The 23,512-nt window shown below is 36.7% G+C and overlaps 2 protein-coding genes across 2 annotated transcripts; both read left to right on the forward strand.

The window, feature by feature from the left end:
* Positions 1 to 5,456: 5,456 nt before the first annotated feature.
* LOC113301934 (protein SAWADEE HOMEODOMAIN HOMOLOG 2-like) lies at positions 5,457 to 9,640 on the forward strand. Its single transcript, XM_026550765.1, has 9 exons — positions 5,457 to 5,656; positions 6,852 to 6,937; positions 7,042 to 7,087; positions 7,169 to 7,310; positions 7,609 to 7,675; positions 7,791 to 7,842; positions 8,002 to 8,145; positions 8,238 to 8,357; positions 8,715 to 9,640. The coding sequence occupies exons 1-9, from the start codon at positions 5,600 to 5,602 to the stop codon at positions 9,123 to 9,125; spliced, it is 1,125 nt and encodes a 374-aa protein (XP_026406550.1). The 5' UTR covers positions 5,457 to 5,599; the 3' UTR covers positions 9,126 to 9,640.
* Positions 9,641 to 11,341: 1,701 nt separating this feature from the next.
* LOC113305742 (long-chain-alcohol oxidase FAO4A-like) lies at positions 11,342 to 22,660 on the forward strand. Its single transcript, XM_026554747.1, has 3 exons — positions 11,342 to 11,572; positions 11,779 to 12,048; positions 20,852 to 22,660. Exons 1-3 carry the CDS (start codon positions 11,342 to 11,344, stop codon positions 22,658 to 22,660), a joined length of 2,310 nt encoding a protein of 769 aa, XP_026410532.1.
* The last annotated feature ends 852 nt before the right edge of the window (positions 22,661 to 23,512 follow it).

Below are 23,512 nucleotides of genomic sequence, written 5' to 3' on the forward strand. Positions count from 1 at the left end.
ATCATGTCGTGGACTTATATAAATTTTATTTCGCTGGAAAGTTTTTAAAGAGATCTATACAAACGAGTAAAATTCAAATATTTTACGAAAAAGTCAGAGATGATTATTCTTTTAGGCATAAATGTCGATTAGTGGCTGCATAACATGTTATGCAGTCGTTAAAAAATGTTATGCAACCACCATAATAGATTCATAACAAAAATAAGGATGCGTATATAGTATGCTATCATATACATCCACTTTTATGTGTTGTGCAACCACTTTATCCGAAGCAAATTTGTTAGGGGATGAATGATCATTATGCAATCGTCGAAAATGGTTACAAAAAAGTTACGCAGCCGACAATATAACAAATTATGTCGTTGTTTATATAGCTGCATAACAGTTTATGCAGTTAGTTTTTGGTCGATTTCAGTGCTGACAAAAAAGTGATTCCATTTCCTCGAATGCATAATAGTTTACGCAACGATTTTATAGTTGCATGATATATTATGTAATTATTTTCACAAACCCATAATAGGCTGTGCAACCATTTTTATAGTTGTATACAAATTATGACGCTATCTTTTATTTGATTTTAGTACTAACACCATCAAAATTTAATGAATTACAAAAAATAAAAATCCAAGGTTTAAAACAACAAAATCATTAAAAGGGTATGCAATCTTTTCTTAAGCATATGAACAAAACAAAGTGTTTGCTTAATACATTATGTAACAGTTTTCTCGACTGCATAGTAGGTTATGCAATCGAAGTGTGTGCATGGTATGTTATGCAACCATTTTCTCGATTACAATAAATTATGCATCCTTTTTTGGTTGATTTCCGTGCCAATACCATCGAGGTTTAATGAGTTACTGAAAATAAAAAAGGCAAGGTTTAAAACAACAAAAATGAATGAAACTGCATGTTGTTTTTGTACCTATATGTCAACATACAAGCATGACTGAAACTTGAAATAAATGATAGAAAAAACAAAAAATGGTAGCTAATATAATAACACAATGTTTGTACTTAAAAATATCCCATTTTTTCTTGACCCAAAGTGTGTTAATATCCTTCCCATTCTACAGGTACATCAATTGTTGTGTGCACCTGCACCACCGAAATCATACCATTTATATCAGAATTTATGGCTCTACTAGTTAGACATTCAAAAAATTTACACAATTGTATGCTATATTACTCCATTATCGTACTCTGAACCACCAATAAGCTATGTTGGAGATGCCAAGAAATGTATTGTATATCTTTCATTGTATAAAAAGATATATAATCCATACAACAATTGTGAAAAGATCTGATGATCACTGAAGAGATAAAATTTAGAAGGATCAACTGAAAAAATACGTTATGCAACCATTAAACACATAAACGAAGCAAAAGTGGTTGCATAACGCGTTAAGCAACCATTTTCTATAATGCATAACAAGTTATGCAAACTTTTTGGAGCTGGTTAACAGATTATGAACAACCACTGATTGATGCAAAACACTCCAGTATTTCTATGTTTAAACATAATGTTTGAGCTCTGAGAGTGTGACTCGATTCTTCCACGATGAATAAGTAACAATCAACCATTTCAATATGATCCTTCGCCATGGGAAAACACTAATACTACTGATCAGATAGATGATACAGAAAAGAAAAGAAAAAAAACTCAAATTCTAGAGATGAAATGGTATATATGTTTATGGTAAGACTATTTATAAAAAAATTCATTATGGATTCATTTTGTTCAGTGCTTGTAAGCTGAACAACCCCCCTATTAAAAAACTATATACAAATTGGTATAATTGAACCAGTCACTTCGGTTTCTTCTAAGTAATTTAAAATTACGAGGGTACCCAAGTACACCAAATCTTTTGTTTTATCACAACATATTCAAGACCCACCGTGTATAAACCTCTTTAAGCAACAATCACTAAAGGAATATTTCAACACGGTGTCCACTTGGAATAGGGTTAGTCCGAACCGGCCTAACAATGTGAGAAATAAAACCCAAGTGGCGAATCACAATACACCTTGTGTGATCGTCTATCGATACAAGATGGAGACAATATAACAAGATGTTCACTTGATAATAGTTAAGGTACAAGACCGAAACACTATAGCATCAATATCAAGTGCCTAGTTAATGTACAAGTGCAAATACTTTAATTATAATATAAAAAACAATTATAGTGCGGAAATAAAGTAAAGCACACATCAGAATTTTGTTAACGAGGAAAACTACAATCTTGTAGAAAACCCCTGGGACCTAGTCCAGTTCGAATACTCAATGAATTAAGACGCTACAAAAAGTAAACCTGCAACTTCGTGTAGACGAGACTAAGCAATTTAGAATCCTAGTTACTCAGCTTCAGCAGTATTCTTGTTTTGATAATATCTAGCAGAACCTAAGTTCTCAATAGACGTTAGAATACTAGATATCCTAGCAGAACAGATTCTTTTTAGGACAAGATCTATTAGATCTATCTAGTAGATCTTTTTAATGGAAACCAAACTCACTTTCCAATCACAATATTGAAATATATGATAAAAACACAATTATGGATCTTCTATTTTTAAGATATGTTACAAGATCTGAAGCTCCTAGGTTACAAGATCAAACAAGATAATGATTACCGAAATAATCAATCTTGATTACAAGGTTTATGATAAAATCACAAACAACTTGTATATCTCAAAAGGCTTATGTTTATCGAAATAAACAACCTTTTAATCCTTCAAAATCAAGTCACAGAAAGTTTCACCAAGATCAAAACACAAGAACAAAGTCTTCAAATCTTCAAAGTCTTCAATCTTCGGTTTAATCTTCACAATAACAACCTGCAAAAATAAACTTGATTCCTTATTGATTTGTCGCACAGAACGGAGTCTGTTAACAATGGGAAATCAATGAATTTATCTTACAGATCTAGAATAACTTAGATCCGTAGAAACATTATATATTTGATCTAGTTTGAGTGTCCTTATATCAGAAGAGAATGATCTTGGAATAAACAAACTAGGTGCAATCAAAGATTCAACAACCGTAAGTCAACCAAATCAATAATCGAAAACTAAAATAACAATGCAATTATCTAGTTTCCCACCAACGGTACTCGTAGAGATTCTTGATCTCACAGAAGTCTTTAAACAAGCGTCCGTAAGAGGTTTCGCTTAATTAGGGTACTTTCCTCTCCGGATAGACGACTCCACCAGAAACAACAAAAACTGAAGTTTTCCTGGCTCTTAGGATAGTTTGCAAGAAATGAAAACTCAAGTATTTTTAGACCAAGGTTGTTTGGACAACAAGGAAATTCCAAAACCGAAAATATTCTTAAAATATGCAATAAAGTACCTAATTTCGGTGTTCTTATTTCCAATTAATGTTAACCAACATTTTCGAAATCTCTCATAGAAAAATTATATTATTAGTATAACACAATTACTAATAAAAAATTTCTAGAGTATATGCTTTAAATGCTGGAATTGAAAGCATATAAAATTGAAAATCACAATTAAATGCTTTTCAATATTTCGGTATGGGATCACCTTGAGTATCAAGGAATATCTTTGAACAATTAATGATAGGAGTTATGTACATGTTCAAATGATGTCGACATCTAGAAGTTTCTCTTAGCAAACCCTAATTCTAAAGTCACACAAGTCATGAAGAAATATGTAAATATCGGAAACTCGGTTTTGCTTCTTGGGATCTGTTCTACCATGACTCACAATGTAAGTTGTGACCGGTTATACTATGCTCCCCAAGATAGGTTGTGACAGGTTACACCATGCTTCCCAAAGGTAGCTTGTGATCGGTTATACCTTACTTCCCAAGTTAGCTTGTGATTGGCTACACGTTTCTTCCTAAGTAGCTTGTGGCCGGTTACAACTAACTTCCCAATGTAGCTTGTGACCGGTTACACCTTGATTCACAAAGTAGCTTGTGACCGATTACAACTTGTTACACACTATAAGATATGACCGGTTATACCTCAGACCTCAACATGATTTAAGATAGGTTCTACCTTGTCATCTTGTATTGCTCATCCAAAAGATATTCAATAAAGAACCGGACCAATCATGGTTTCCTTTTGATTACGAAACAAGTTCGTATATGTACTTCCTTTAATTTTTTTTTTATAAAACATTGTTTCATAGGATGAAATCAACACCAATAGCTTAAACATAATCTAGTAACTAAATACAAAGATTATGTCGATGTTGAAAAGATGAGGGTACCCAAATACACCACAATCTTTTTGTTTACAACCTATAAGTCCTCTTACCGAAAGTGATCGTCTATGGACAAAGTCGAGACAATACAACAAATCGGTATTCACACTTTGTGTGATTGTCTATCGATACGAGATCGAGACAATACGACTACCAAAGTGTGATACTTGATCATAGATTCGAACTTAAGCAAACTCTATAGGATCACTATCAAGTATATCGGAGTTAACGTTCGTGTATTTTACTTTTGATTATAATAAACAATTATAGTTGCGGAAATAGAAAAGTAAAAGACACATCAAGATTTTGTTAACGAGGAAAACTGCAAGTGCAGAAAAACCTCGGGACCAAGTCCAGAATTGAATACTCTCAGAATTAAGCCGCTATACAAAATCTACACCAACTTCGTACAGTTGAGACCGAGCAACTACCCCTAGTTCACTTAATTTCCTCAGTATTCGCTTCCGACTTCGAAGGTACGCACTGGTACAATTCCTTTGGATCGTATTCCAAACAGTAAAGGAACAACAAATCTGTTTGGTAACACTCTTTTGAATAAATCTCAAGTCATACGCAAAGGCTCTTCCGTTTAATCTAATAAACTCCTTTGCCTGGTTAGATCAATCTATCCAATAACTAAAAAATTAGTTAAGTTTAGATTCGTACTCAATCAAAATAAATCTCAAAGATATATATTGAGAATGCCGCAACTAATCAATCGAATAAATCTGATTCTAGTTGAATCCCAGCCGATCAAGGTTTGTGCACACACAAAAATATGAGAACTAAATAAGAAATCTTCAAATCTTATTTAATCTTCAATAAAAGCACAACACCACTTGAATCTCTTGTGATCAATCTCACACACAGAACGGAGTCTGTTAACAAGATGTCTTTAGATCTACAAACATTTCTAAAGATCCCGTCGATACTTCGATCTAGTTTGAGTGAATATTATATCAGAAGAGAAGATTCTCAAGAATAAATAAACTAGGTGCAATCAAAGTTTCAATACCCGTTGATCAATCAAATCAATCGAAAACTAATAACACTGCCTAATTTGAATATGCCTCACAACATTCTTCTTGTCTAGAGTCTCCCCTGGGCCCTGGGTTATGTACTATATAGTCCAGGAGACAAGTATTGGGCAAATCTGTCTGCTGAATAAGCCCAGTCGAAGTTTTGTGATATTGGAAATGTGCAAGTGCACCTTTAACCCAAGGCAACTTGTTTGTTTTGTGTGCGAAAACTGCGATTCCGTTCCTCCGTCCCTTGTTTCTGTTTATCGATAAATTCATAAATCAATCAAATTTCAGGAGGGAAATCTTCAGGAGGGAAATCTTGAGATAGGGGTAATTAAAAGAGAAGGATCATGGGAAGACCTCCAAACGTTGGACCCGGCCCATCCTTTCGATTTACAGCGAATGAGGTATGCTCACTAGATGTCTTGATTTCTAATTTAGACTTACGAATCTAAAAAATCTATGAAACATTTTCTTAAATTAGTTTATATATTTGAATTCTGGAGTGTTTACATTCGCAAAATATTCAAATTGTTCGAAGCCATGGGGAAGTTACTTTTAGGGTTTTAAGATATTATTGTCCTTTTTTTTAATACGAAAGGAATAAATTTTATTGAACTTAAGTGTTTGAAACTAACAGAGACTCATCAGCTGTGATAGCTGGGATTAACCAAGATGGCAGATGATGTTGCCATTCTTGGGTGCTAGAAAACGATAAAGCCTTTTTCGCAATAGAGATATTATTGTGCTGATTGCTTTAGATTCTTTAGTGTTTCCGTTATATATTTCTTTCAGATGTATGAAACTGAAGTGATTAGGTCAAGATACAATTCACATACATGGCTTTGTATAAAGAAAGAGCAACCTTGGTCTATGAGTGATGAGTCAGTTTCGGGTAAATTGAATTTGAGCCTGAAAAGCTTGTTAGAGACTAGAACCAGTGTGTGATAAGGAGCTGTATTTTTAGAATATCTAAACAGTGTACACAAAATAAACTAACATACTTGATGGCAATTGACACACTAACTTTACTAAGATTAAACTTGTGGCTACCATGGGTGCTGGTAATTGTACCTCTTTCATGCATCAAGTTGTGGATTGCTCAGTTACTGTTATTTCAATGTATGCTTTATCTCTCCAAGCATTTCATGTGACAGTCTTTGTTTGTTTGTAAATGTAGTTTACATGCATTAGAAAAAGAAGAAGAATGAGATACTAGCATAGATTAGTGTTAATGTAGTTCGCTTTCTGTACTTGCTCTCCTTGTTAACATGATTTATGTGCTCACTTTTCTGTACTTTATGCCACTATCTGTACACTATACTGTGAGTCTCAACAATTGGCTCTAGTTCAACAGTTTGTAATTTGAGTTATGTACCTGCAGTTCGATCTGACCATTTAAAACTTAAAATCTATTCGTATTTTGGCCAATTCAGTCCATATCAAAACCATGATCAGGTGTCAAGGTCATTACAATGTCATATTCTTATCTAGCTTTACATATCCTTTTGTCGATTCTATGTCGCAGACAGCTTGTGTTTTGGTCATACTTAATATTCTCTAGTCTTAATTATACTGTTTGATGTTGGCTAATTCTTTAAGGTGTCGGAAATGGAGGCTTGTTTACAAAAAGCTAATTTTATAATACCAAGCTTGGAAGTTATTCGCTCCATTGCAGAGAAGTTTAGGTTTGTTTCTGGAGGGAGCTTTCTTCCTTCTATGACACTATCTAGTTTTGCTTCACCAAAAGAATCACATGAAGGATGATAAAAATATTGTGTTTGGTTTGTAGTGCATCTGCAGAGCGATCAGGAAAGATGATTGTGCATCAGAAGCAGGTTGCTAACATTACACTTGTCACACTTATCACTTATGCATAAATATTTTGAAGTCTCTTCTCATTCTAAGTTTGGTTACAGGTGTTGAATTGGTTCCAAAATAGGAGATATGCACAAAAGGCAAAAACAATGAAGCCTTCCGAGAACTTGAGCGTGACCCCCATATCCCGTGAGGATTTAGTCCCTTTAAGGAATGTGCCTCATATTATGCCTGTTCCTTCAGGTAGTTCTGATAAATATGCTGTTTAGTTTTTTATGTCACGCTTCTGTCTCTTAAGGAGAGCCATTTTATTAGCATACTTTTAAGTGCAAGCATACTGCATTCTTGATAGATGGTAGTTAACAGTCTCGACATTCCATCATGTGTTTGTAATGTATAAGATGTGTGTTTCTGTGTTGGTTCTGGTGACGATCCTACATGTCACATTACTAGTCTCGTTACTTCTAAGTATCACAGAAGTAATTGTTGCATGCATCTATATTTTTTTTGTATCTACTCCTAATGGTTACACAAAATGCAGGAAGAAGTACTTCAGATAGTAATGCTTTAATGGAGTTTGAAGCCAGATCATCGAGGGATGGTGCATGGTTAGTGCTTTTAGGCCATTAAGCTCCATTTGTCGTATTGTTTCATAAAGTAAGGCCTGATATTGTTGGCCAGTACTTTTCTTGTTTGTGTAACTTTATTCTCTCCAATTCCCAGGTATGATGTGGCGGCTTTTATCTCTCATAGGATGTTTGAAACAGGTGATCCGGTAATCCTCCCAAAATACTCGATGCAGTCTCCAAATAGAAATTCCTGTCTTCAATAAATGACACTCCACTCAACAAGTGCCTTCTATTTTGTTTAATGTTTCGTATTTTTTGATAACATATTGAGAGTACTTGGACTTTCATTTCTCCACTTTTTTCAGGAAGTTCGAGTCCGATTTGCAGGATTTGGGGCAGAAGAGGATGAATGGATCAATGTGCGCAAGCATGTGAGACAGCGATCTCTCCCATGTGAAGCATCCGAATGTGTTGCAGTGCTTGCTGGAGATCTAATACTTTGCTTTCAGGTGGTTCTCATACCCAAGAAAGTTCTAACTTTGTAAGAATATGTTAAACATGGTAAGAACCAGTAGTAATGCTCACTCTGGAAGCTTTTCAGGAAGGTAAAGATCAGGCTCTCTACTATGACGCACATGTGCTTGATGCGCAAAGGCGGAGACATGATGTACGAGGATGTCGATGTAGGTTTCTTGTGCGTTATGATCATGATCAGGCCGAGGTTCGAACCCATTTTTTAATGACTTATGTTTGATTTTGTTTTTAAGATGTCATCTTAAAACATGCTTCGGAATCAAATCCTTATTAAGATACTGGCCCCTTCTTACCTAGAAAGTAGAAAGTAACTATTGTCAATGAATTGCATGTTTCAAGATTTACGTATGGCCCTTCAGTGAGCAGCCCCAAAAATGTTCAGGGAGAAGTTGATTTGCGAGTTATGTCCATAAAGAAGTTTCTTTCATCAGGAGTACTAACTCCTCCAGAAGATAGAAATTTTTCAGAGAACTAATGTTTCCTATTTGATAGTATTAAGTGATTTATTTACTCTAGCTCACTACATTCTTTTTTCCATCATTAGGAAATAGTGCAATTGAGGAAGGTGTGTCGTCGACCAGAAACTGATTACAGATTGAGATTACTCCATAGCGCAAGGGAGTTTGTGCTAGTGGACCCAAAGAGGGAAATGGGAGAGAAAACTACCAGTGCTGTTAACTCTTGTTCAAGGAATTATTCAAATTCTGAACCTGTGGAGTCACATCAGGCGGAAGTAACTGCAGATCGTAAGGTTAAAGAGTCTCCTGTCGGTGTAACTGCTGAAACTATTGGGACAGCAGTGGCAATAAAAGTTGAAACAGGTACTAAATGTAATGACAACATTGGAAATCCCGGTAACCAAATGACTTCAGGAGGCGATGCTGTAACGGCATCAGCCATCACTAGTGTCAGGAACAACCCCAACACCTCTACCAATTCTGGCAATAGTGAGTGATAAAACAGCATCGGCCAACACTAGTGCCAGCAACAACCCCAACACAATTACCACTTCTGGCAGTGGTGAGAATGATGAAATGGCAGTGGCCACCATTAGTGCCAGCAGCAACCCCAACACGATTACCACTTCTGGCAATGATTAAATGGGGCAAGAAAAATAAACAGATACCATTATGAGGTGGAGTTATCCTTCCAGAAGAAGTTATTCGGCATTGAAATGGTGTTGTGTGATCTGTATGTAGAATTGCATCTGTACAAGGATCTTTTTCTTCTTGTGGGTGTGTTGGTCTTGTAACCTAATTCGGAACCTTAGATAAAAACATATTGCTCCGCACCCAAACTGCAGTGCAGTATTGGAACTTTTAGGGAGGATGAAGTGTAGATTGAGTCCTTGATGACTGGTTAAAATTGGCCAAAAGGGTTGTATATATTCTAATTGATGCCTCTATTTTGATTTTCTTTTTTCTTTTCTTATTTCCTAATATGAAAATTTAGGACTAAATTACACTCTCAGACCTGACTTGTAGCCAAACTGGTTATGCTGGCCTGGGTCAGCATTAGATTCTGTGGATCTAGATTGTGATCACTTAATATAGTGAGGATTATACCATGCAGTCTATTGTTTTTACTACAACTACGAGCCAAATTCAAAGCCATAAAGTTGTGCCTTTTGGCAATACTACTACGACACTATTTCAGAAGACTCCACCTTGACAGCAGTTTTCGTGAATCTACTATCCACACTTTCTGCAAGCAATCTTATCAGAAGCTGGAGAGTTTGATAGGTGTTTTTTTTTTTTTGACTCAAAACTCCATTTTTGTTTTCATTCCAGTTGCTCATTAGGAAGCCTCCTGAACGATCCTCTTGTAGATCACCCCTTGCATCCAGCTTCCCATTGGAAAGCCTGCTATAGCCTATAGGGATTAAACCCAATGCCGTACTTACCAGAGTAAAGATTTAGAGCAAACGGAATAATACACTCCATCAGGTAAGGTAATTTTGGTGTAATCATCATTACCAAATATCTCTCTGTTATCACTTAAAACCTAAAAGCTAAAACTCCGTTCTTAAAACATTTTGAATACGTCCTAAATAGAATTCTTTTGATGGTACGAGGTATGGTCTTAACTCTTGAGACCAAAATCTCTGATGGTCCGTCATGGTATAATACAGCTATTTCCTGTTTCATTTTTTTTTTGTTTTGTTATTATCAGGGAGAAAGCCACTTTTACTAGTGGGAAAGCGGACTCGCGTCAATAACTGTTTTTGGATTTGATTTCCTGTAGTAACTCTCTACCCAAACCATACAAACCGTAAAACGCTAACAAATAACAATATCAAATACGTTTAAGTGTTCAGAGACTATTACCTTAATCCCAGGATAGATATTGAAGCGGAATGGAAGAAAATGATGGTATTTTTGATAAGCAACGGTTTCTTTCGTTTTTACGACTTAGTACTTTTTCCAACTGGACCATTCCTCCATTATATCAAAAAGAAGAACCAAGAAAGGAGGGTGATTAAGTAACCCAAACTTGGTTCACATCAGGAGAAGCAGCCATCTGGGCTAGGTGATATGCTACCGCATTACCTTCACGGTAGTGGTGGGTACTACAAAACACATTCCGAAAGAAAGAAGCTAAAGTTCTTATGTCGTATCACACGCCATTTACAAGTTGTAATACATATATGATGAGTCACACTAACCACTTGTAACTTCAGAATTCCCAAGGCAATAGCTAACCGCAAACCCTCTTTGATTGCCCACAACTCTGCCATTGGTGAAGACACGTTTAGCAAAGGCTGCGAAGGGACATCCATAATCTTAATGACCCCTCCTGTACCTGCAAAACGATTAGGTAGGGTGTAGATTGGAAGCAGTTTAAGCGCTGATAAAACCCTCTCAAAACCTTAATGAATATCCGATGGCCCATCCCATCCCCACATCAATTGAGCAACTTGCTTTTCTTCTCAATTTGAAATTTGAATTACGATCAAAGCAAAAAGTCACAAGTCTACTTACCACACCATTAATCCGTTGTGGGCGATACCATATATACTATCAGCTAGCATCGTCACAAAACAATGACCATCGGCTGTAATAAAAATAAAATCAGTCCATCATCTCTGTCTGTCTCTTAAGGTTGGAAGTGACACAATAACAATCAAGAAGAAGAAAAAAAAAAGGAAAAGGAAAGAACAAGAGAAGCAAAATGAAGGCTTCTTACTCGAGAATGATGCCTATGATACTGAAAATAGCCTCATCATTACCGCTATCTCTCTCCTCTCGTCAAATGGAATCACTTTCTGCAATCTCTGATACTTTTCTACCTTCAATCGACCTCTGCAACACAACTAACAATAACATTTCGACCCATGACGACAATGATTCTATTCACAACTTCTACAAAACCTCAGCTTCCATGGCTAAAACGCCTCAAAATGTAAGTGTGTGTTATGGGGACTCTTTTTTTTTTTGAAAGCATAATATGCGGACTTATTGTGTGTTAACTTCTCTAAATTACAAGTTTTAGTTGCGTACCGTAGTCGTACCTCTTCGTAATCGTATGTTTACAATATCTACGTTACTATAGTCTAAAACAGTCATTATTATACTGCTGGTCTTTATTAACACTTGTGGTTTTTGCAGGTTGGATTGGCAATCACAGAGAAATTTGCTCATCCAGCGTTGGGTATGTTGAGATTCGCACTTTGGATGCTGTCAACCAATATAGGAACGCTGATATTTTGTGGGAGATTGAGTTTGAAGAAGGAATTCCCATACTTGCAGAAGTTTTCAGAGGTGACTCCTGAGATCCGAGAGGAGATATTAAGAGAATGGTCAATGAATTATTTCTATGTACTCAGGATGCTTTTCAATTCCACCAAGTATCTCACTCTATTGTTCTTCTTCACTCAGGTAGATATTTTTTTCCCAATATCATTTCTAATTTCATTTAATTACCATAACTAAAATTAATATCATTATGACGATGGGTTCCAAAAAAGATAGATTTGTTTAGCTTTGCAGAAAAAAAATCCTCGCGTTTTTAGGGGCCACTCAAAAGGATTTAGGGACCAACAATAAAACAAAAAAGGTCACCCAAAGGAAAAATGTAGCCAGCCCTTATCTCGCGTAATTCGTAATGGCGAAATTACCCTTATATATTCGGAGGATATGATAACATTGTTACCCTCCAAATGCAATCGGAAGCCAAAATATTTCCCAGACTTCCGATTGTAGTCGGTGCAGTATTTCTTGGTTCGTGTTTTGGATTCAGCGTTAATCGGGAGTTAAATATATTACAAAACCTACCGATTATAAGTTGTCGCAAATTCAAATTTTGAAAGCTACCATAATCGGTAGATATGCTAAATCCAATACCTACCGATTATTGGTTTCTCCACATTCAACTTTCGTCAAATTAGCCGTTGGAGTTTTTGGGAAAAACAAAAAGAGCCGTTGGACCCTAAACCTATATGAAGAAACTCATATCTATCACCCCAATTGCACCAAACTCTTTCCTCTCTTCAGTTTTAATTTTCATAACAAAAAACATGGATATTGCTTTTGCCGAAGAAGAAGATTGTGCTATTTATAGAGCGTGGGTTGTGGTAACTACTCATGATCGTGTTCACAAGCTCCACAAATCGTAATCCGAAGAGCAGATATGGAACCGTTTCTTAATGGTATTTGAGGCCTTAGATGGTAATCGAATTCGAAGATCATCCAATGACATTAAGATGAGAAAGAATGCGCTCGATAAGGAGATTGACAAACTTGAAGATGAGGAACGGTTTGTTAGGAACGCTTTTCCTTGGTGGACGTATGAAAAACGAGTAAGTATCTCTGTAACTCCAACTCACATTAACAAAAGTTAGTACTAACTTGTTACTCATTCGTAATTTCAGAGATATCTTGCAGATCGCCGGTATGTGGACCTCTACGGGAAACGATTTGAACATGAAGGATGCTACAAAATCAAGAGGGACAATTTCTATGGTCACTAGAAGTTATGATCTGTTTTAATACTTTTATGGTCAATTAGGAGTATGGATTTAGGTGCTTTTGACGAAATTGTAAGGTTAAGGCCGTTTGAATTTTATGTAATGGATGTAATCGGAGTATTATTAATATAAAAACTAGCCGATTATACGAAATCGGTAGATTATTTTGTTAAACAAACTACCGATTGTAATATTCGGTTATGTTATGAGTCAACTTTCTTTCCGATTATGGTGTTGTTTGGTTCCGATTGTAATATTCGGTTAGAATAATCGAAAGGGTAATAAAAACTAAACTTCTGATTATGGTTTGTTTTGAACTTGTAATATTTGGAGGATAGGTTTTTTGTAAAGTTCCGAATGTACGATGGGCCAAAAATCAGAATTTGGGAAAAACTGATACTTTTCAAATTTTGAAATTGAATTAATCGGAAGTTAAACAGTTACCCAAACTTCCGAATATGGGTTGTCTAACCTTCTATATTGGCCCTTGGAACCACCTAGCCATGGCGTGGTTTGTTTTGAACTTGTAATATTCGGAGGATATTTTTTTTGTAAAGTTCCGAATGTACGATGGCCCAAAAATCAGAATTTGGAAAAACTGATACTTTTCAAATTTTGAAATTGAATTAATCGGAAGTTAAAGTTACCAAACTTCCGAATATGGGCTGTCTAACCTTCATATTGGCCCTTGGAACCACCTAAGCCATGGCGTGGTTTGTTTTGAACTTGTAATATTCGGAGGATAATTTTTTTGTAAAGTCCGATGTACGATGGCCCAAAAATCAGAATTTGGAAAAACTGATACTTTTCAAATTTTGAAATTGAATAATCGGAAGTTAAATTACCAAAACTTCCGAATATGGGTGTCTAACCTTCATATTGGCCCTTGGAACCACCTGAGCCATGGCGTGGTTTGTTTTGAACTTGTAATTCGGAGGATAATTTTTTTGTAAAGTTCCGATGTACGATGGCCCAAAAATCAGAATTTGGAAAAACTGATACTTTTCAAATTTTGAAATTGAATAACGGAAGTTAAACAGTTACCAAACTTCCGAATATGGGCTGTCTAACCTTCATATTGGCCCTTGGAACCACCTGAGCCATGGCGTGGTTTGTTTTGAACTTGTAATATTCGGAGGATAATTTTTTTGTAAAGTTCCGAATGTACGATGGCCCAAAAATCAGAATTTGGAAAAACTATACTTTTCAAATTTTTTGAAATAATCGGAAGTTAAATTAGTTACCAAACTTCCGAATATGGGCTGTCTAACCTTCAATATTGGCCCTTGGAACCACCTCCATGGCGTGGTTTGTTTTGAACTTGTAATATTCGGAGGATAATTTTTTTGTAAAGTTCCGAATGTACGATGGCCCAAAATCAGAATTTGGAAAAACTTATACTTTTCAAATTTTGAAATAATCGGAAGTTAAAAGTTACCAAAACTTCCGAATATGGGCTGTCTAACCTTCATATTGGCCCTTGGAACCACCTGGAGCCATGGCGTGGTTTGTTTTGAACTTGTATATTCGGAGGATAGGTTTTTTTGTAAAGTTCCGAATGTACGATGGCCCAAAAATCAGAATTTGGAAAAACTTATACTTTTCAAATTTTGAAATAATCGGAAGTTAAATTAGTTACCAAAACTTCCGAATATACCACACAAATCATTGTCATTTGAACTTGTCTAACTTAGTTACCCAAACAAATTTCCGAATGTACAACAAAAATCATTGTCATTTATCTGCTCTTCTTTACTTTACGACCGTGACTACCTCCCAGTCCTGCACGACCACGGGTTTGAGCAGCTTCAGTTCAGCGCTCGATGAAGCTCGAGTTCTTTTACCCGTCTTTGATACTGCCACCTTGGGCTGATGCCTCTTCGTGACTTTCTCCCCAAACTGGGCAGCATAATCTTCGTTATCCATATTATCAACTAGATCTCTAGCCTCTTTGATCTTCTCAGCTGGCATGGGATCTCCGCTCTTCAGCATGCAGTTAACATTTTGGAAACACGCTTGAACCTATTCACCTGTTTTTTATACGTAATGACATAACATCAAACGGTAATTACCTAAGATTTATAGGAATAATATAAAATGAACAAAAATATAAGAACACGCACCAGTCTATCATAACCAGCTGGTTTGTCTTTGATGATACAATTATAACTTGAACCCGCCGCAGTAGTGTTGGATTTGATTTCACGGATAACCAAAGGATGTGATACCTTGTTATACCAACTCATATAGTCTGGAGAATTTTCATCACCTCGGTGGTTCGTCTACCAGTGTCGATAATGAAGTCATTCCTCTTATCCCAGTTATCAAGAACAGTAGGTGGGCCTGTGTGAACAATTGAGATTATCACCACTAGAAGAGCACAACTCCAACTCCAATTTGTAGTAATCCCCCATTTTCTCCAGAGGTTGTTGTATATACCCGTGTTGTCGCATCACCCTAGAGGGGTTATACATCACATATCCTGTGGGGTGCCACAATGGTCCAAAATAAAGGGACAAGTCCGACCGAACATTTATATGCCCACTGGCTCGATCTTCCTTGTATGGATCAAAGCATACGTCCGAGGCCTTCAATTGGTCCAAAATCTCCCTCATGCGAATCAACTGCTGCTCTTTTGTCCTAGAACGGTTGTCTTCAAATATATACTTTGTTCCTCTAGGAGTACCTTTGCACCACCCCGGGTTCTCTCCGGCCAACTTCAGGATAGGGAAGTGGTCATAGATCCATGCCTATATACATAAGAAACCAGTTTTAGTAAATAGATTGTGTATATTCGGTAGTAATTTCCAAACATAATTTCCGATTATATATAATCGGAAACAAAACTGAGTACCTATCCACCGAATACCCAACATTCGGAAATATATATGGATCATTTCCTACCGAATATGCGTCATTTGGAGTTCAGTAACCTATAGTTTTTCTGGCCTGTATATTCGGTAGTAATATCAAAAAATATTTCCGATTATATATAATCGGAAATAAACTAAGTACCTAGCCACCGAATAACAAACATTCGGAAAATAAGATGGATCAATTCCTACCGAATATGCGTCCTTTGGAGTTCAGTAACCTAGTTTTTCTGGCCTGTATATTCGGTTAATATCAAAAATATTTCCGATTGTTATAATCGGAAATAAAACTAAGTACCTAGCCACCGAATAACAACATTCGGAAAATAGATGGATCAATTCCTACCGAATATGCGTCTTTGGAGTTGAATATGCGTCCTTTGGAGTTATGTATGCATCATATGTATTGTCTACCGAATAACTATAGAGTGAGTTATAGAGTTAAAGAAAAAACCTGCAATAGAGCCACGTTCCCGGCAACTTGGCAGGTTCCTAGCCTCGACGCCTTTCTCAACTCTTCCATCAAGAATGCTAGGCATGCCGTGCCCCAAGAATAGTCACCGACTTCATGGAGAGGATCCAAAAGTTGTATAAGGTTGGCGTCGATCCGGTTGCCAGAAGTATTGGGGAATATGACACATCCCAATACACAAGGAGATATGCAGTGGCAGCGTGGTTCACTTGCTCATCAGTTAACGTTCCATTCTTTTCCTTCTCCAAGGTGCCTCGGAACATATTCATCAAAGCTGTAATGTTGATCTGTCTTGTTCTAACTGGCATGCCTCCTAAACTCTGTTGTTGTCTCTTCATCCCAACCTAAGCACTTGTTAGTTAGAGAATAAAGTTGTGCCCAACTTAACTGCTTTGTGTAGTTAAACTTCACAGCTGTGCCTTGGTCGGGAAGGTTAAGAATCTGCACAACATCATCCGGGGTGATCGTCATCTCCCCAAACGGCATATGGAAAGTATCGGTCTCAGGATACATTCTCTCCACGAACGCCGATATGGCCACACGATCATGTTCCAACAATGAATTCTCGGCGGCATTAGCTAACCCCGAGTTGGCAACAATTGTCTTGAACCTTTCACATTCACCGGATAAAGGCCACGCAAGCATTTTTGTTGGTGCGGCGGTAGGTTTGAGTAGACGGACCGCATCTTGATGATCCTATTAAAGTACATAAAAAAATCCTTAATACAAGTATTACGATATAACACATAGACAATACATTAATAAAAATAGTAATTTTATTACCTCGGTTTCATATATTTCTCTGGCCCATGAGTCTTTGTATCCAAATAGCAATTTTCCTCCATCCGCTGGTAGTCCAAGGATTGTGCCTGCTGGAATACCCTTCTTCAAGTGCTGAGGGACAAGATGTGATGCTTTCTTAGCAATATCCTTCCTTACAACATCTTTTCCTTTTTTGGCTTTTTGGGTACCACTTGGTTGTCCTTCTTCTTCTACTCTTGCCACTGGATCAACTGGTTCAACACTTGGTCCTGCACTTTGTTGAGCGGCTTGTTCAACACTTGGTCGCACCCCTTGTTCACTGCCTTGTTGTTCAACAGTTGGTTGCACTCCTTGTTGACTGCTTTGTTCTTGTTCGCTTTGTTGAGCACCTGAATTATCTTTGGCACTCCTTTCCCTCCTAGCACTAGCTGTCACTTTCTTCCTCCCTTCTCGACTTTGTCTAAACAACAAAGAAAGGAACAATATTTACAAACTATACAATCGGAAGACAAAGTATGGAAATATAACCCGAATGTACACATTCGGACGTAAGAAGACACATATTGTTCCCGAATACAAAAAATCGGAAGCTAACTAAACATATTTGCAACCGAATATACATCAATTGGAGTTCAGAAGCTGTAAATTTTTCATCCTACACAATCGGAAGACAAAGTGCACATCTATAACCCGAATGTACAAATTCGGAAGTAAGAAGACACATATTTTTTCCGAATGAAAAAAATCGGAATATAACTAAACATGTTTACAACCGAATATTCATCAACTGGAGTTCAGAAACTCTAAAATTTTATCCTACACAATCGGAGGTATAAAACATTATATTGTCTTCCGAATAAATACTGGCCCCAAAATGGGATTTTTCCTATATCAGAAATTTTGAGATTTTTTCAATATATACATTCGGTAGTGAGTGTTCTTCCGAATACTTTGTGTCTACTTAAATATATTCGGTAGCCAAAAAATTCATTAAACTACCGATTATTAGCAGTTTGTATCCAGGAAGATATGGCCACCAATATTCGGCAGATAATCATCAAATCTTTCTCCCGAATACTGTCGATGTTCTTGAAAAATGAAGAACACGACTACATTCGGAAGTAAATGAGCATGCATATCGTCCGAATCTGGATAAATAACCGAAAACCCTAGAAATTTTTTTTCTCGATTCGACGAATTAAAGCGAAATAAACCCCAAAAATGATAGATTCTTACCTAATTGGGGCCATTTGAAGTTGACGAAGTGTTTGAGTCTCGGAATCGCCACCACCGACTACATTGCCGGGTACTTCTTCTTCGCGTTCTTCGCGTTCTTCTTCATTTGCAGCAAGAATTTCTTTATTTCTTGCTAAAATTCCAATGTTTGGATCGATACCCCGAGCAACATTTTTGGTTCTAGGTCTGTGGGTTTCTTTCTCTTATCCATTGTTTTATAATCGAATCGACGATGTTTTGATTTTACGATTCGCGGCGATGTTTCGGTTGAACGAGGAAATTTTTTTTTTCTTCCACAATCGGAAGATAATATGAAAATGGAAGAAGAAGAGTTGAAATGAGTAGAATTGTTTTTGATTTGGTTTTTATACAGTTTTACCAGAAGGGCATTTATGTAACTTCAATATCATATAGGGTACCCCTTAGCTAGAGTCTTTGGCTGGGTATAAATTGATAGCCCCTAAATCCTTTGGGGTGGCCCCTAAAAACGCCAGGAAAAAAATAATAAGAAAACCAATCATTTAAGCCATTTTTTTTTCCATTCTTTCTAAATTTATCTTTAAAGTAAAAGTGGTCCTCTTAATATTTAAAGAGAAAAATTGAAGAGAGAAATGTTCCCCAAGTTTGTTAAGGGATACTCAAGATGAGGAATTAGTTGGTTTTTACTTTAAGAGCATCTCCAATGCGAGGGGTGGAGGTCATAAAAAGGCATGGCGCAGAGGATCTAACACTTTTTTTACCAAAAGTTTATCTCAAATACTAGGGTGGAGGTTAATTAAAGATGATAACATGGCTACCATCTCATAGGAAAGGATAAACCAGAAAGTTGTATTTTCACCTTCTCTGTGACCCCATATCTAATAATACATTCATCATTTTTTATTCTAAATTTTTCTTTTTTCATAATTAAGAAACATTAATATTCCAAATTTTAGGATAATAAAATCTTAGCATTGGAGATGAAAGTTTAGGTAGAAGGTATAACTTTTATTTGTTTTAGCCACAAAAAAACGACCCCTAATAAAAAGGTATTATTAAGATCTCCATATAGGATGACCTTTCACCTCTAGCATTGGAGATGCTCTAAATTAGTAATAAATACTGGATTGAATTAATTTTAGGCATCTCTTAAATATAGCCCATGGTTTTACTAACTATAAACCACGTAAAAGAAGTCATTAATCTAACCAAACAGATTTTTATGATTATTAACATAACCCATAAAATTATACACGATTTTTATATATAGCCCATAATAAATTATCAAATCCCTAAATCAGAAAAAGAAATTAAAGTTAATCATAGTCATAATTGATGATCTTTAAGAATATTTAGTTTAATACAATCATGATGGAGAAAAAGAACATCTTAAAAAAAATTATATAATAATAATGCTTATGGAATTTCAGAAATTGGTTTTAAGAAAAAAAGAGTAATTGATGTGATTTCGATTTTACATTGATATTTTTGTTGAGAACTCTTAAGGGAGTATTTAAAATATATAACCTCAATAGAAATGTAATCATGATTTAGGAAAATAACTTCATTCTAGAGAAAATGTGAAAACTTGAGTTTAGTTTGTTTCGGAAAAATAAATATTAGGGTTTATAATAGGGAAACTTATAAGAATAATGAGAGACCAATTAAAATTAGATTGAGATATAATTTAATTTGGATTAAAGAAAAATTAGGGTTTATATTTAGATTTTTGGAAGAAATAGATTAATATTAGTTAAAAAATTAAGACTTGTTTGGTAATTTTAGTTTTTCGTTTTAATTTAAATTTTTGGGGCTATAGTTAATAAATGCATGAGCTATGTTTAAGAGAAGCCTAATTTTAATTAATGAGTTATATTAAAGTCATCGATTGTGTGACCGAATACTGAATTCATGATTGTTAGTTGGGAAATGAAACTGAAACTATAAATGGAATGAATTAAATAGATTTGACTGAGTAATAATTCATTGATTTGTACTTCTAAACCTCCATTAATTCATGGCTCATAAATCACTATCAGACTTTTCCTGTACATGGAAGTGGGACTGAAAGTACTTGCCTGTCCAACTCATGATGGAAGTAACCTCCAGCATTCAGCTCTTGATGAGGCTTTTAATAAGCTGTCTGCAAAGGTCGTATCTGTTAGGTACATTTACTTATTTGAATTGCCATGGCCAAGAAATATGTACACGGCGGCCACATAAGACGGTCCAGTGCCTGGTTCTTTTGGTAGTAGATTAATTTCTGCCATGTAGATAAAAAGCAAACCTTCGATTTTCACCATGTGATCCCTAAATCCGATATAAATAATATATTCAAGACAAGGCGCGTGCTAAAATTCTAATGATGTCTGGTGCATTTTTCTTCCCTACAGATCGACGAGAACAATGAGAACCAGTCATGGAAAGCAATGTACTGTGGACCAGACCCGGAATTCTTAAAGCACACTAAAGAACCAAGTGGAGGAAATAACAAAAAAGATTGCATAGATGACGGTGACGAAAAAAACTTGTTTGGTCCTCTCTATAGAGGAATCGTTTGCCCAAAACATTGCCTCACTGAAACTCTAAAACAATCTGGCTTCCTTTTCCATATTCACGATTCCTCTTCTCGTGCTGTGACCATCCCATGTGATGTAGTGATCATAGGTTCAGGATCCGGAGGAGGTGTTGTTGCAGGTGTTCTCGCCAAATCCGGCTATAAAGTGATTGTTTTAGAAAAGGGAGACTACTTTGCAAGATCAACACTGTCACTACTCGAAGGACCCAGCATGAGTCAAATGTACCAAGGTAGTGGATTGCTTGCTACCGAGGATCTTGGTGTTGTCCTCCTTGCTGGCTCCACTGTTGGTGGAGGCTCTACCGTCAACTGGTCCGCTTCAATCAGGACACCACAACACGTTATGAATGAATGGTGCAGTCGACATGAGCTTGAATTGTTCAACAGCAAGTTATATAGAGAAGCAATGGATGCTGTATGTGATAGAATGGGAGTTCAATCGTGTGCTCACGAAGAAGGATTCAACAATGTAGTTCTAAGAAAAGGCTGCCTTGAAATGGGTTATCCGGTAAATGATATTCCAAGAAACTCAACACCTGATCATTACTGTGGATGGTGTAATTTTGGTTGCAAGGATGGAAAGAAGAAAGGCACGGCAGAGACATGGCTTGTCGACATGATGGATTCTGGTAATGGTCTGATTTTACCAAGGTGTGAGGCCAAGAAGATCTTATATGAGAGAAAGAAAGGTAGGAAGCGAGACACGGCAACTGGGGTTGCTTTTGAATTTGATAATGGCCATCAAAAAGAAGTTCATGAGGTGCAAGCAAAGGTGGTAGTGGTTGCTGGGGGCGCAATGGGAACCCCGGTGCTCTTTAAAAAAAGTGGACTAAAGAATCCCAACATCGGAAAACACCTGCATCTTCATCCGGTAGCAATGGCGTGGGGATACTTCCCTCCTGAAACACCACTTCTCAGTGATGTCTGGCCAGTAAATGAAAAAAGGAGTTATGAAGGCGGTATAATGACGGCAATGTCTACTGTTGTTGCAGATTTTAACAAGACGGGATATGGTGCAGTGATACAGACTCCAGCATTGCACCCAGGTATGTTTGCGGCACTGACTCCATGGGTATCAGGAGTCGACTTTAGAGAGAGAATGTGCAAGTTTTCCAGGACTGCACATATATTTGCCTTGGCAAGAGATGAAGGGTCGGGAGAGGTAAAGTCAATGAACACTCTGTGGTACAAGATGGACCAAAGAGATGAACAGAAGCTAAAGAGGGGGACGGAGAAGATGCTGAGAATACTAGTGGCGGCCGGGGATGAAGAAATTGGAACACATCATTGCGAAGGGAAAAGGTTGAAAGTGAAGGGAGTGAGTTGGCATGAGTTGCAGAGATTCATAAAAGACGAAAGTGAGAAGGGAGTGACGGAACTGGTTAGGCCGATTAGTTCTGCACATCAAATGGGGAGTTGTAGAATGGGAGTGGAGGCAAGCGAATCAGTGGTGGATCAAAGAGGGGAGACTTGGGAGGTGGAGGGACTGTACGTGGCTGATTCTAGTGTGTTTCCTACTGCATTAGGTGTGAACCCCATGGTGACTGTTCAAGCCATTGCTTACTGCACTGCACATTCAATTCTTGAGGTTCTAGGGAGGAAGCAAGAGAGATACCTATATTAATACTGCTCTAAACATCAAGTAAGCAGTACTCGGAACTAGAAGAAAGGTCGGCACTCTGATCTAATCCGACCCAACCGGCTTGAGTTTGAGAATATTCTACTCTTACGCACACATATACCTGACAAGTGCTTGGAGCGAGGGTTTCTTATTAAAACAAACCCTAAAATCTTTTGGGATGAACTCCACGCTCCTATCAAACCCCAGATCCTTTTATTGTCTCCATGTATTTTCAAGTGTATTCTGTGTTATTTTTGAATATGTAATGCTCCACTTTTTGAATAAAAAATAAATAAAAATATTTTTCTTGTATGTGGGTTTCTGGAAAGTACCGATACAAACACAAAACGGGGACACGAAGCGACGCAGATGCGAGGATCAGCAATTTCTCAAAACACAGACAGTATAGATACATTAGTTATATTAATATTTTTATAAAAAATTATGTGACTACCCTAAAAGGTTAACTCCGAGGCTACAAATATACATAAAAAAAGTTAAGAATCGAGATATTAATATACATAGAGCCTCATATAGGTTCAACAAACAACTTCTCTCTTAAAATAAGCTTCAACGAAAACCCTAATATTTTGTGCGCCACTATGCTCGTTCCACTCGAGAATAAGATGTTTCTCTAATTCGATGTTGGATATCAGTTGCAAGAGATAGAGTTCCAATTTAGCCACTTTTAATTTATGGGACATTGTATTTCAATGGTATATGGCATTAAGTTATGTAAATTCAAGAAGAACAAATGAGTGCCCTCAATAAAGATATTTCTTTATCAATAACGGAGTGAGAAAGTATGCGCAAATTTTGTGGATGATAATAGGTGATCATCCTGGGTTGTCAATC

This window comes from Papaver somniferum, chromosome 8 (assembly GCF_003573695.1).
Source record: "Papaver somniferum cultivar HN1 chromosome 8, ASM357369v1, whole genome shotgun sequence".
Taxonomy (NCBI): Eukaryota; Viridiplantae; Streptophyta; class Magnoliopsida; order Ranunculales; family Papaveraceae; genus Papaver; species Papaver somniferum.